This window comes from Anastrepha obliqua, chromosome 4, assembly GCF_027943255.1.
Source record: "Anastrepha obliqua isolate idAnaObli1 chromosome 4, idAnaObli1_1.0, whole genome shotgun sequence".
Taxonomy (NCBI): domain Eukaryota; kingdom Metazoa; phylum Arthropoda; class Insecta; order Diptera; family Tephritidae; genus Anastrepha; species Anastrepha obliqua.
In genome coordinates this window covers 23,712,239-23,725,010 of record NC_072895.1, presented here as the reverse complement: position 1 = coordinate 23,725,010, position 12,772 = coordinate 23,712,239, and the positions used below count along the sequence as shown (strand labels likewise).

At 39.7% G+C, this 12,772-nt stretch overlaps 1 protein-coding gene across 1 annotated transcript; it reads left to right on the top strand.

The window, feature by feature from the left end:
• The first annotated feature begins 2,289 nt into the window (after window positions 1-2,289).
• LOC129243598 (uncharacterized) lies at window positions 2,290-12,043 on the top strand. The gene is made up of 3 exons (XM_054880729.1): window positions 2,290-3,819; window positions 3,874-4,092; window positions 11,831-12,043. The coding sequence occupies exons 1-3, from the start codon at window positions 2,290-2,292 to the stop codon at window positions 12,041-12,043; spliced, it is 1,962 nt and encodes a 653-aa protein (XP_054736704.1).
• Window positions 12,044-12,772: the final 729 nt, after the last annotated feature.

Below are 12,772 nucleotides of genomic sequence, written 5' to 3'. Positions count from 1 at the left end.
GCAAAATTTCAAGTCGATCAGATGTTTAGAAGCCAGTGAAAATTAAGCTCAAAGATTCCGTTACATACATACATACATACATACATACATACATACATACATACAACCCGTCCTAATAAAAGTGTGTTAAAAATAGTGGTTCGCCCGAGCAAACTATGTCGCAGAGACGTCAACTTGATTCTAAAAGAAGAGGACAAAAATCCAAAAGTTTCTGCTCCGAAATTGGCCGAGGATATAGCAAGCTCATCCAACAAGCGTGTTCATCCAAGAACAATTCAAAGGGCTCTGAACAAAAACGGCTTTCATAGTGGAACACCACGAAAAAAACCTCTTATTTCTGAAAAAAACCGTAAACTTCGCCTGGAGTTCGCCAAAGCACACAGGGAAAAGGGAAGAATTTTTGGCAAAAAGTTTTGTTACAGATGAGTCGAGTGGAGTGTGGCGGAAAAAAGTACTGCACTGAGTCCGAAGAATGTGGTATCAACAGTGAAGCATCGTGGCGGCAATGTAATGGTTTGGTGAGCTGTTGCTGCATCTGGAGTTGTAAGATTAGTATTTATTCAAGGTAATATGGATCGTTATAAATACAAATCACTATTGGAAGTCGCCGGTCGTCGTAGCCGAATGGGTTGGTGCGCGACTACCATTCGGAATTCACAGAGAGAACGTCGGTTCGAATCTCGGTGAAACACCAAAATTAAGAAAAACATTTTTCTAATAGCCGTCGCCCCTCGGCAGGCAATGGCAAACCTCCGAGTGTATTTCTGCCATGAAAAAGTTCCTCATAAAAATATCTGCCGTTCGGAGTCGGCTTGAAACTGTAGGTCCCTCCATTTGTGGAACAACGTCAAGACGCACACCACAAATAGGAGGAGGAGCTCGGCCAAACACCCAAAACGGGTGTAGCGTCAATTATATACATATATACTGGGTTGCCCATATTCGACGGACCCATGTGTTTTTTTTAATCAAAGAAAAGCACAATTTTTTTGATGGTGACGATAATAATCGTTTTTGTTTGGTTCAAGTAGATTTGTTGACATCACTTTTTGAATATGATATCTCTCAAATGGCCGCCTTGAGCCGGTACGGCGTATTATGCCCGTTTTGCAGCATTTTCCATAGTTTTAGCTAACATTTCGGTTGGAATAGCGGCTATTTCCTCACGGATGTTGTTCTTGAGCTCTTCTATGGTCTTTGGCTTATTAATATAAACTTTTGATTTTAAATACCCCCATAAGAAGAAGTCAAGTGGCGTTAAATCGGGCGAACGCTGTGGCTAGTCAAAATCGCCATTTTTCGACATCAAACGGCGAGGAAACAATTTCTTCAAAAAATCGATTTTGGTGCGAGCTGTGTGTGGTGGAGCGCCGTCTTGTTGAAACCAGAACTGCCTCATACGCTTTCGACGAATTATTGGCATCAAAAAGTGGTTATCATATCGCGATAACGCTCCTGATTGACGGTAACAGCTTGACCATCTTCATTTTCGAAGGAAAACAGCCCAATAATCGTTTTCGCACTAACGCCGCACCAAACAGTGACTTTTCTGACGCTTCCAACGCGGTATGTCATTAAGCGATCTGACGTCTCTGTCAAAAGACATAGGGTAACCAGATGGGTCCGCCGAATATGGGCAACCCTGTATATATAAATATATTGTGTCTTCATCCTATAGTATAACAACAACAAATCTGAAATCGTCTACAACTTTTATGCAACTAACCTGGACGAAACTGCCAAATATGACAGACGTGGGTGGAGTTATGTTCAAACTGTTGAAGTTTCCATCTCATCGGAAAGTTGCTTAAAAATAGACTGACTAGGTCCTTATTAAATCTAGGTTAAACAAGAAAGCGAACTGATATAAATAAGGCTACACTCTTAAACAAGCCCTGAGCGTAAGAGTTCACGAAAGCCAATCGAATCGCGTCCGCTCCAATTTATATGAAAGCTTAATGAAATTTCTGATTTGCCCTTCAGACTCATCAATCAGTTAGTGGTTCAATCCATTCAACAATACGCAATTTTAATGACAATAACATACTTAGTTAATTGAAAATATTTCCTTTCGTCGCATATTTGAGGACACCATTTTCAGCCCGATAAAATCTATCACAATGGTAATTTTATGTAGGCACAAATATTTCCGCTTGCTGACATGCGAGCAATTAATGTTCCCATTTTAATTATGAATCTCAAAGCAAATTTATTTAAGCCAATACACTCTTCCTTCCAAAACAGTCGTTTAAGGATTTTTAAAGAGTGCAGTTACGAGCCCGCAGCAAAATGTTGCTTATTTACAGTGCAATGCTATTTCTCATCTCTCCGCTGTTGATGGCTCATTTATCAATCAACTGGAGCCCCGCAAATACTTTGAGCATCAACATCAGCCAAATTATAAACAAAATTAAGTCGGAGCGAGAAATCTACTCATTTCTCATTATCAACGCCTACGGTTCAAGTGAGAGTTGTCTTTGTGACGATTCCATCCGATTGCTCAGCGCTTATGGCACTGTTAGGCTACTGCAAGCAAACAGCTCTTGCTCACTCTCGCCCAGCGACTACAATGATGAGATTCTATTGATTCGTTGTTTACCGAATAAATTTGTGTCAGATTCGTTAGAGAAGATGGTCGCTTGTCTCGGACGTAAACGCAATATCCGCATTCTCTTCATCTGGAATACCGAGTACAAGAATGAATTGATACAAAACCGTGAAGATCTTCAAAAACAGAAACAACTACTTTTCGAATATTGTGCGCAAATGCGTTTATTGAACGTGATCAGTATTTATAGAGACTATGTGGACGATGGTCACTTCTATACTTTTAGCTACTTTCCTCAGTTCCATGTCCAACGTAAACCAATGAAGGAGGATTGCTTTCCCGATCGCATCAAAGACATGAAGGGTGTCGCCATACGTTCTTTAGCCGACGGTTTTGAACCATGGAATATTGTGTGGCGCGACCGATTTGGTCACATTCACATCACTGGGTTTGTGTCAAAACTTTTGCGTGAATTCGCTAAGCGAAACAATGGTACACTAACCTATCCGGCAATTGATAATTTGACGCAAGTACAAAATTGGTTACCGTTATTAAAGAATGATACTATCGACATAGTGACTGGCATTGGAAGTTCAAACATAAAGACAGCTGGTGTTGATATTTCGACAACTTTGGTGTCAACTGATTGGATTATTATGTTGCCTTTACCTCCTCTGGTACCTGACAGCGGAGTACTTTTATTTTTGCTCAATTCTGTGTTGGGACTATTTCTTCTGTTACTACTCCTCATTTTCTCATTCGTTCTTACATTGGAAGGTTTGCTTTGGGGGCGACGTTCTCCAACAAATAGTTTACGTTTCTTCATTTGGATACTCACCAATGTTGTGCTCCGTAGTATAATTGGACAGTCATCGTGCTCCGTTGTTCACGTTAAGGCGAAATTCACAAAACGTTTCATTTACATTTTTCTTTTGCTCAGTGGCATCTTCATGAGCACCTATATAACTGCGGGCCTTAATTCGTATATAACCAGCAATCCGCATAAGTACTCCCGTCTAACAACGTTCGAGGAGTTTATAAATTCAGAAATAAAAATTAAAGAAAGTGAAAGACTATATAGAAGTCTGGTTTTTTTTATCGATCCGAAATACGTCAGAATCATTGAAAACAAATTCATAATTGAACCATCGTTCGAGCTACTGCAACGTCAGCGTTCCTCTTTGGATACACGATTTGGTTATACAGTAGGCACCGCATTATGGAAAGCAATGTCAAGACATCAATCCTATTTACCACGACCACTCTTCTATGTGAGCGAAAACATTTATATAATGAAAAGTCTTCTACTGTCAATACCTTTGCAGGAACACTCCATTTTTAAGGAAGCGCTCAACAATATGATCCACCAGGCGAAGAGTATAGGACTAACTGATTTATGGATCCGTCAGATCTATGATGACATGTTGGCGGCGAAAAAAATTAATAGAACTATAGTGCAGCCCCTTGGATATGAACCATTGGATTTGACACATTTCTACTGGTTGTGGTGGATGTATGGCTTTGGCGTGAGCTTATCCGTTTTGGTATTTTGCACCGAGGTTTGGTTTTACAAAAGAACACAAAAGAAGGCTTTAGGTGAGCAGAGGAGATTGAAGAGGAGAGTTCGAAGGGGTAGGAAATGACTTTTGAGTAGTATGGAACCTTCGTCATTTCGAACTGGATATTCATAAGGGAAATGTTGAAGTGTGTCTACTACTGTCCATTTTACAAAGTAAAGACAGTATCTCTCATATTTATATGTACGGTACACCTAATTTCTGTACTATGGATGAAAAACATAGTAAATAAAATAAATAAATTCAAACAGAAATGAGTGCAAATTATTTTGTATAAAACATTTGGCTTCCGTGAAAATAATGGGAGGGGATAAGTTTATATGCAGTCTGTCTAAATTAATTTTTATACTACAGCTGAATATTTTGGAGAAACAAATTTGTTTTATTTTAATTGGAAACTTTGTGGATGGAGAAACAGGAGCTCTAACAGAATTATATTAATAATCTTAAAGCGAAAGCAACATTTGTCAAGCGAGCTTTGCAAAGGAGGGGCCATGCACTGATATTTATTTTTTTATTTATTTATTTATTAATATCAATAGTACAAAGTAAGACTAAGGTCTTTTAATAGTACTTCAACATTATTAGTATATTCTCGTACAACTAGAATGACTCTAACATGAAAATTACTTAGTCGAAATTTATCCACTATTTCATTAATAAATCAATCCAATTTATGTAACTTAACTCTAATACATAATAAGAAGAGTGGGCTTTGGTAGTAGGAAAAAAAAGAGGAATTTAGAAAAAAAAGACAAAAGTAGATATTAGAAAAAGGCGGCCGTGACTACCATTCACAGAGGGAACGTAGGTTCGAATCTCGGTGAAACATCATAATGAGTTCCACACTTTAATAGCGTTAATGAAGAATAATATAGAGGATGGTAGGTAATTAAATGTTGGAACGATGAATTTGTTGTGTCTATGAGATCTTACTGGTATCAACTTCTCTGTCAGGTAGAGAGGGGACTTGAATAATGTAAGCTTGAACATAAATATGCAATTCCGAGCAGACAAATAACTGTTGAGGCACCAGCCCAGTAACCTTGTTCGCCAGGCGGATATATGATAATGTCTACCAGTCCCATATACAGGGTGAACGATATGAAGTGTTACCAACTTCACACTGCTTGTATCTGTAAAACAGCTCATGACTTCAACGTCAAAATTGTTCTAATGACAGCTGAATATATTGTTTATAAGCCATCAACAGAATTTGCGTCTCAGTTTTGTTGAATTTTTTTTTTTCTGCGATGGAATTCAAACGAAATAGTGTGATTGCGTTATATTTGGCTGGAAAATCACATCCAGCCATTGTTCGTGAGCTCAGTCACCTCAAAGTGAATAAAGTGTTTATGTATCGCACTATAAAACGTTACAATGATACTGGTAGCATTGCAAAACGCTATGGAGGTGGACCAAAAAAAACCGCAACAACGCCAGAAATGGTTCGGAAAGTGAAGACTCGACTTGAACGAAATCCACGTCGAAGTGGAAGACAAATGGCCAAAGAACTGAAAATATCGCAAGACAGCCTCCGACGCATATTGAAAAATGAGCTCAAGGTCAAGGCTTACAAGTTCCAAAAAGCACACGATCTTTCACCCCGGCAAAAACAAAGTTCGGTGCGAAAGAGCAAAGGAGTTGTTGCGCTTGCACGAACGTGGCGAATTTCCTAACATTGTGTTTTCTGATGAAAAAAATGTCCCAATTGAGCAGTTCATAAACACTCAAAACGATCGTGTTTACTTGACCGAACGGTCATACGAGAAGTTGAGCCTACGTATGGCCACTCGAAGCAATTTGCCATCGCAAGTAATGGTGTGGGCCGCAGTGACCGCTGATGGACGCTCTCCAATCGTTTTTATCGAGCCTGGATCAAAGTGAATGCGACTTATTATCGGGAAAATGTTTTAGAAGCTGCTTTAGAGGCGTGGACACGCAAACATTTCGGTCGTAGACCATGGACGTTCCAACAGGACTCGGCACCGCCTCATAAAGCTCGTGTGAACCAAGAGTGGTTAAAAAATCATGTTCCACACTTCATTTCGTCCACACAATGGCTCTCAAGTTCGCCAGACGCAAATCCGATGGACTAATCCATCTGGTCCATTTTGGAGAGCAAGGTGAGGACTAAAAAATATGCCAGTATGGATGCGCTGAAAAAAGCGATTATACGAGAATGGGCCAAAATACCTCAAGATCACATTCGTGCATTATTAAATGCCACATTAAGTTTATGGCAGGATGCGGAGTGAAGTTTCCTGTATACCATCTCCGAGTAGGTAATGAGTGGCATAATTACCTGGAGAACTAATTTGCGCCTAGTTTCCTCTGGCGTGAATGTTGCAAAGGCTCTCAGCTTACGCAATGCAGCATAAATATTCCCCACAACCCTATTTATATGGTCAGCACAGGAAAGTTTTGTGTTAAGAATAAACCGCAAATTTTTTACCTTATCCGTAAACGTAAGGGAACTAGTACCTATCCACAGTTTAGTGATATTGTCAACATACACCACACTATTACATATAGGTAAGGCATATGACTTTGACGCGTTCAAGCATAAAGAGTTTTCATTAGCCCAAACAGAAATAGCAGACAAATCACTGTTTATTTTGAAACATAAATCTTCAACGAGACCAATACGACTGGACAAGTGCGATTGTATATCATCAGCATACACGTGGACATTCACATACTGACAAACGGTAAAAACATCATTAACCAGAAGACTAAATAAAAGTGGACCAAGGATATACCCTTGCAGTACGTATCTAGACTGAGATGTTAATTTTCTAGTCTTAACCTTCTGCGTTCTGCCACCAAGGTAGTTGGCCATGAGCTTCACAGCACTGTCTTTGGAGCCGAAATAGTGCTAAAGCTTCAAACGTAACAATTTGTGATACACTGAGTCAAATGCTTTAGAAAAGTCACGTAAACAAAGTAGAGTCAAATCTCCGTTGTCAAAACTAGTTCTAATATCGTCCAGTATTTTAACCGTTGCTGTCAAGCAACTGTGACTTAGTTTGAAGCCAGATCGTAGTGGAGAGTGTAGGCGATTGTCCTGTACAAATGATGAAATTTGCGTGGCCATCAAGATTTCGCAAACTTTGGAAAATGTGGGCGGTATAGTCTAGTGTCTAGTGGGTAGTACAGTCTATAGTCACCAGAATAAATAACATTTGTTTTTTTAGCGACCGAAAAAACTACAGCCTTTTTCCATTCTGTTGGGAAACATGAGCTAGTCAAGCAATGGTTTATTATATGGGTAAGGTTTCCTATTATATATTGGATGACTATACGGATGAATTTTAGCGAGATGCCATTAGCGCCTACAGCATTAGACTTTATTTTGGATAAAGCTTTCAGGACATCTACCTCACTAACTGTCATAAATTGAAACTGTTCTTTTAGATTAGCACAAGATGAGTACTGTTTTAAAATAGGAGCACAGTTTGTTTTCTTACCAACACTAATGAAGTAGTCATTAAGTACATCAAGGTCAATCTCACATTCGAGACTTTCTTTGCCATTAATTTTAAATTTTTTTAGGTTGCGCCGCAGTTCTCTTGTTGGAGGTGACGGATCAAGTTTTGAGTAACTGTACCAACGTTTCGCTTCTCGTGTTATTGTAGTGGTTTCATTTCGGATTTCCTTGTACCGGCACCAAGAAGTATCCGTCAAGTTTTTTCTCCACTTATCATACAGGATTTGATTGAAAAGTAATGAGCAGGAAACATATTTTAAACTCATCCGTCGGAATCGCGTTCTATTTGGCTGTCACAGTTTTTTGGATCGCCTCGATGGAGTCGAAGCGCCTCCTCTTCAGCTTTCTTCTCAGGCGCGGGAACAAGAAGAAGTTCGGAGGGGACAGGTCTGGGTTGTAGAGAGGGTGGGAAAGCACCGGAACCCCCATCTTGGCCAATGCAGAGGTGCAGAGGAAGGCGGTGTGCGCCGGCGCATTGTCGTGATGAAGGGTCCAATTGTTGACAAGGTCGGGCCGAACCCGGACAACGCTGTTTTTCAGCCGAAGGAGCACTTCTTTGTAAAATGTCGCGTAATATCATACTTTTGCGCTTTCTAAAGGCTGCTCGAACTTTCGAATTGTACCAAAGACATGAACTAAAGGGTTTTTCAATAGGGGCGGGTAGATGTTGAGAATGTCAATCGTGGCGTTTGCTGTGTGGCACGTAGCGCCGTCCTGCTGAAACCACATGTCGTCTAGGCCCATATGGTTCAATATGGGCATAAGATATTGGTTATCATCGTTGTGTAGCGCTCGCTGTTGACGGTGACCGCCTCACCAACGTCGTTTTCAAAAAAGTACGGACCAATGACGCCGCCGGCCCAAAATCCACACCAAACGGTAACTTTTTCACTAAAGATGATTTTTGGCCCAAAACTGGGGTTTTCTTCCAAACGAATCGAAGACAAACGGCGTTGTCTATAGTCATCAACTTTGAGCTCCTGGGTCAGTTGGATCTTGTACGGGTGTAGGCCCAAGACCCGACGCAAAATTCGCCAAGTTGAAGTCTGCGAAAGGCCAAGTTCTTGTGCACGGCGAGGAATAGACTGCCTCGGGTTCTGCTGTACACTTTCACGGACCGCGGCAATGTTCTCGGCTGATCTTGCGTTCCTTGAACGTACGGGTGTTGGCTGATTGTTTACTAACCCGGTCGTCTCAAATTTGGCCACCAAACGTTGAAGAGTCGACTTTGAAGGGCCACCACGTCTACCGAAAAATGGGCGTAAAGCGCGCAACGTTTGCGTTAATGAACAATCATTTTGATAATAAAGTTTTATCATTTGAACGTGTTATTCAATCGTGTAACTTGCCGTGATGATTTGGCATAAACAACTGAATAATAAACAAAAGATTTGACAGATGCCACCAAAACAAAATGGCTGCCACAGGGCGCCAAAATCGACCCGCGCCAATTGAAAAACCCTTTATTTACAACATTTACAGAACGAAGCGGAATATACATGTTAAACAACGAGGATAAGTTACTGTTAAGGAAATTAAGTTTATTATCAACAGTACTAAGAAACCAAAATTCATTCCAATTTATAGAACGCATGGCTGAATACAGATAATTACCATTCTACCATTTAAAATCACGATACTCGTAGGTGGCACTTAAATCTAGACGATTCATCTCAGGACTATGAATAAGTTCGTGCGGTTTTACAACAGATGGCGTAACTTGATTATTATTCCATCGATCCACATTTCCAAACATTCATTGGAGAGCTACTGTCGTAAGGCACAAACGTCAGTATAAGTTTTTTATTTGAAGCGTAAACAACAATATTTTTACCACACTTGAAAATGTCGAATTTCGTGCCAAATAATGTGTTTTTGTGGGGAATTCTTCTTCATTATTTTAATATGAAGAAAAAAGCAGCCGAAAGTCATCGTATCTTGGTGGAAGTTTATGGTGAGCATGCTCTAGCTGAGCGAACGTGCCAGAAGTGGTTTGCACGCTTTAAAAGTGGTGATTTTGGCTTGGAAGACGAAGAACGCGAGGGTGCGCCGCCAAAGTTCATGGATACCGAATTGGAGGAATTGCTCGATCAAGATCCGGCTCAAACGCAAGAAGAGGTTGCAAAAACTTTGGGAGTTGATCAATCAACCATTTCCAAACGTTTAAAAGCCATGGGAATGATCCGAAAGGTAGGCCATTGGGTGCCGTATGAATTGAAGCCAAGAGACGTTGAACGCCGTTTTATGGCATGCGAACAACTGCTTCAACGGCACAAAAGAAAGGGTTTTTTGCATCGAATTGTGACTGGCGATGAAAAGTGGGTCCATTACGACAATCCAAAACGTCGGGCAACGTATGGATACCCTGGCCATGCTTCAACATCGACGTCGGCGCAGAATATTCATGGCCTGAAGGTTATGCTGTGTATCTGGTGGGACCAGCTGGGTGTTGTGTATTATGAGCTACTGAAACCGAATGAAACGATTACGGGGGATGTCTACCGACGACAATTGATGCGTTTGAGCGGAGCACTGCGAGAAAAACGGCCGCAATACGCCGATAGACACGACAAAGTTATTTTGCAACATGACAATGCTCGGCCACATGTTGCACAAGTGGTCAAAACATACTTAGAAACGCTCAAATGGGATGTCCTACCACACCCGCCGTATAGTCCAGACCTTGCGCCATCCGATTACTATCTCTTCCGATCGATGCAACATGGCCTGGCTGACCAGGACTTCCGTAATTACGATGAAGTCAAAAAATGGATCGATTCGTAGATTGCGGCAAAACCGACCGAATTTTTCACAAAGGGAATCCGTGAATTGCCAGAAAGATGGGAAAAAGTAGTAGTAAGCGATGGACAATACTTTGAATATTAAATTTGTAACCATTTTACGTCAATAAAGTTTCAAATTTCGAAAAAAAACCGCACGAACTTATTCATAGTCCTATTACAAAATATTAAAAAATCAGAATTTAGTTATAAGGCTTTGCGGGATGGTCAAATTATGGTAATGGTCAAGTCAATAGACGCATATAGAACATTGATAAGGGATATGATAGGAAAAAAAATTAATTTCCATACTTATCAACTGAGGATTGTGTGCCTATAGGATTGTTGTAAAAAATTTACACTACTCTACTCCGGTAGATGCAATCAAGCAAGAAATAGAAAGTTTGGGGTTTCAAATCAGGAATGTCAGCAATATTAGAAGTAAATTTACAAATATGCCTTTATGTATGCACTTTGTTGACCTCGAACCAAACAACAAAAACAAAAATATCTTTGATATAAAATGTTTGGGTAATGCCGTAGTTAAGGTTGATCCTCCGAAGAAGGTAAGTGACATCGTTCAATGCCATCGGTGCCAAGAGTTTGGACACACGAAATCTTATTGTACAAAGTCCTACAGGAGCATGAAATGTGGACTTGATCACGCAACTGCTGAATGCGTAAAAGGCAAAGACACACCTGCGAGATGTTTTAATTGTTTGCAAAATCACCCAGCGAACTATAAGGGATGTAAAGTGTACCAAAACCTTGTGAAAAAACCAAATATGCCAGACAAAAGACACACAGTTCCCACATACTCTTATACTCCTCAAAACTTTCCTCAACTAAATAATACTCCTGTTTTTGAAAACCAATTTGTCAATCCAAATGTTACTTATGCACAACGCGTTCATATTAATGCAGGCCAAGAAAACAATGTACTTCAAAAAATTAAAACATTACTTGCCAAACAACTTGAGCTTACTCAAAGTTTGTTTAATATAATGCCCACTTTATTAGAAAAATTATGCAAATAAATCTTCGTATAGCTATTTGGAACGCCAATGGACTCAATAACCACACCGAGGAAGTAAAAATGTTCCTTAATTTAAATCAAATTGATATTTTATTGGTGTCAGAAACCCATTTTACTAACAAAACTTATTTTAAAATTATCGGTTACGATCTCATTTGTGCTAACCATCCAGACAACAAAGCCCATGGGGGATCTGCAATTTTGATTAAGTCCGGTCTTAAGTACGAAGGTTTAGAAGAAGTCAGAGAGCATTATTTACAAGCTGCTAGGGTTAAAGTAAAATGTGGCGATCAATATCTACGAATTTACGCAGTATATATTATTTTCCTCCACGTTTTAGTATAAAAACTGACCAATACGTTGAAATTTTTAAACGTTTCGGTTCTAAATTTTTTGTAGGCGGAGACTACAATGCAAAACACCCATGGTGGGGCTCTAGGCTCATTGACCCGAAAGGAAGAGAGCTGCAAAGGTGCATCTCCCAAAAAACTATACAATTTTGTCAACAGGCACACCGACATATTGGCCAAGCGATCCAAGAAGAGTTCCGGATCTCCTAGATTTTGTCGCATACTCTGGTATACCCAGCCGAAGGCTGAGCATACAGCATAGTAACGAGCTTAGTTCCGACCACTCGCCTCTAATTGTAACGTACAATGACAATGTCCACAATGTTTCTAAGAAGTATAAGATCCTTACCCCAAAAACTGACCTAAAATCTTTTCAATATTGGATAGATAAACATATAGATTTAAATATGTCAAAAAAAAAAACAGGAGTCGGACTCGATGCAGCAATAGAAGCATTCACTAATGTTATTCATGAGGCAGCGTATCTGTCCAGCCCCTTGAGAGAGAAACTTCCTTCTAATGACCTGAAATTCTACTTCTATAATAATTAATAAAAAAAGAAGATTACGAAAAATCTGGCAGGAAAACAGATACCCCGCTAATAAAAGAGCACTGAATAAAGCTACGAAAGAACTCAAAACAAAACTACAGCACAAATCATGCTACAAAAACAAAACGTAATAACTTTTTTTCTAATCAATGTATTTAACTTTTTGTTTTTTTATTGTATAGATAATTCAATTTTATTTTATGTAACTAATTAGTTTTGAAAATAATAGAACGTAAATGACCTCCATGCTCATTCACGCATATGCGACACCTGATGAGAAAATTGTTCATTGCGCACTGAAGGGTTGAAGTCGGGATCGCCTCAATTATTGTTGTGATGGACTGCTTCAATTCAGTCAAATTACTTGGTTTTGTTTTATACACCTCTTGTGTGAGATAACCCCATAAAAAAAAATCTGGTGCAGTGAGGTCAGGTGACCTT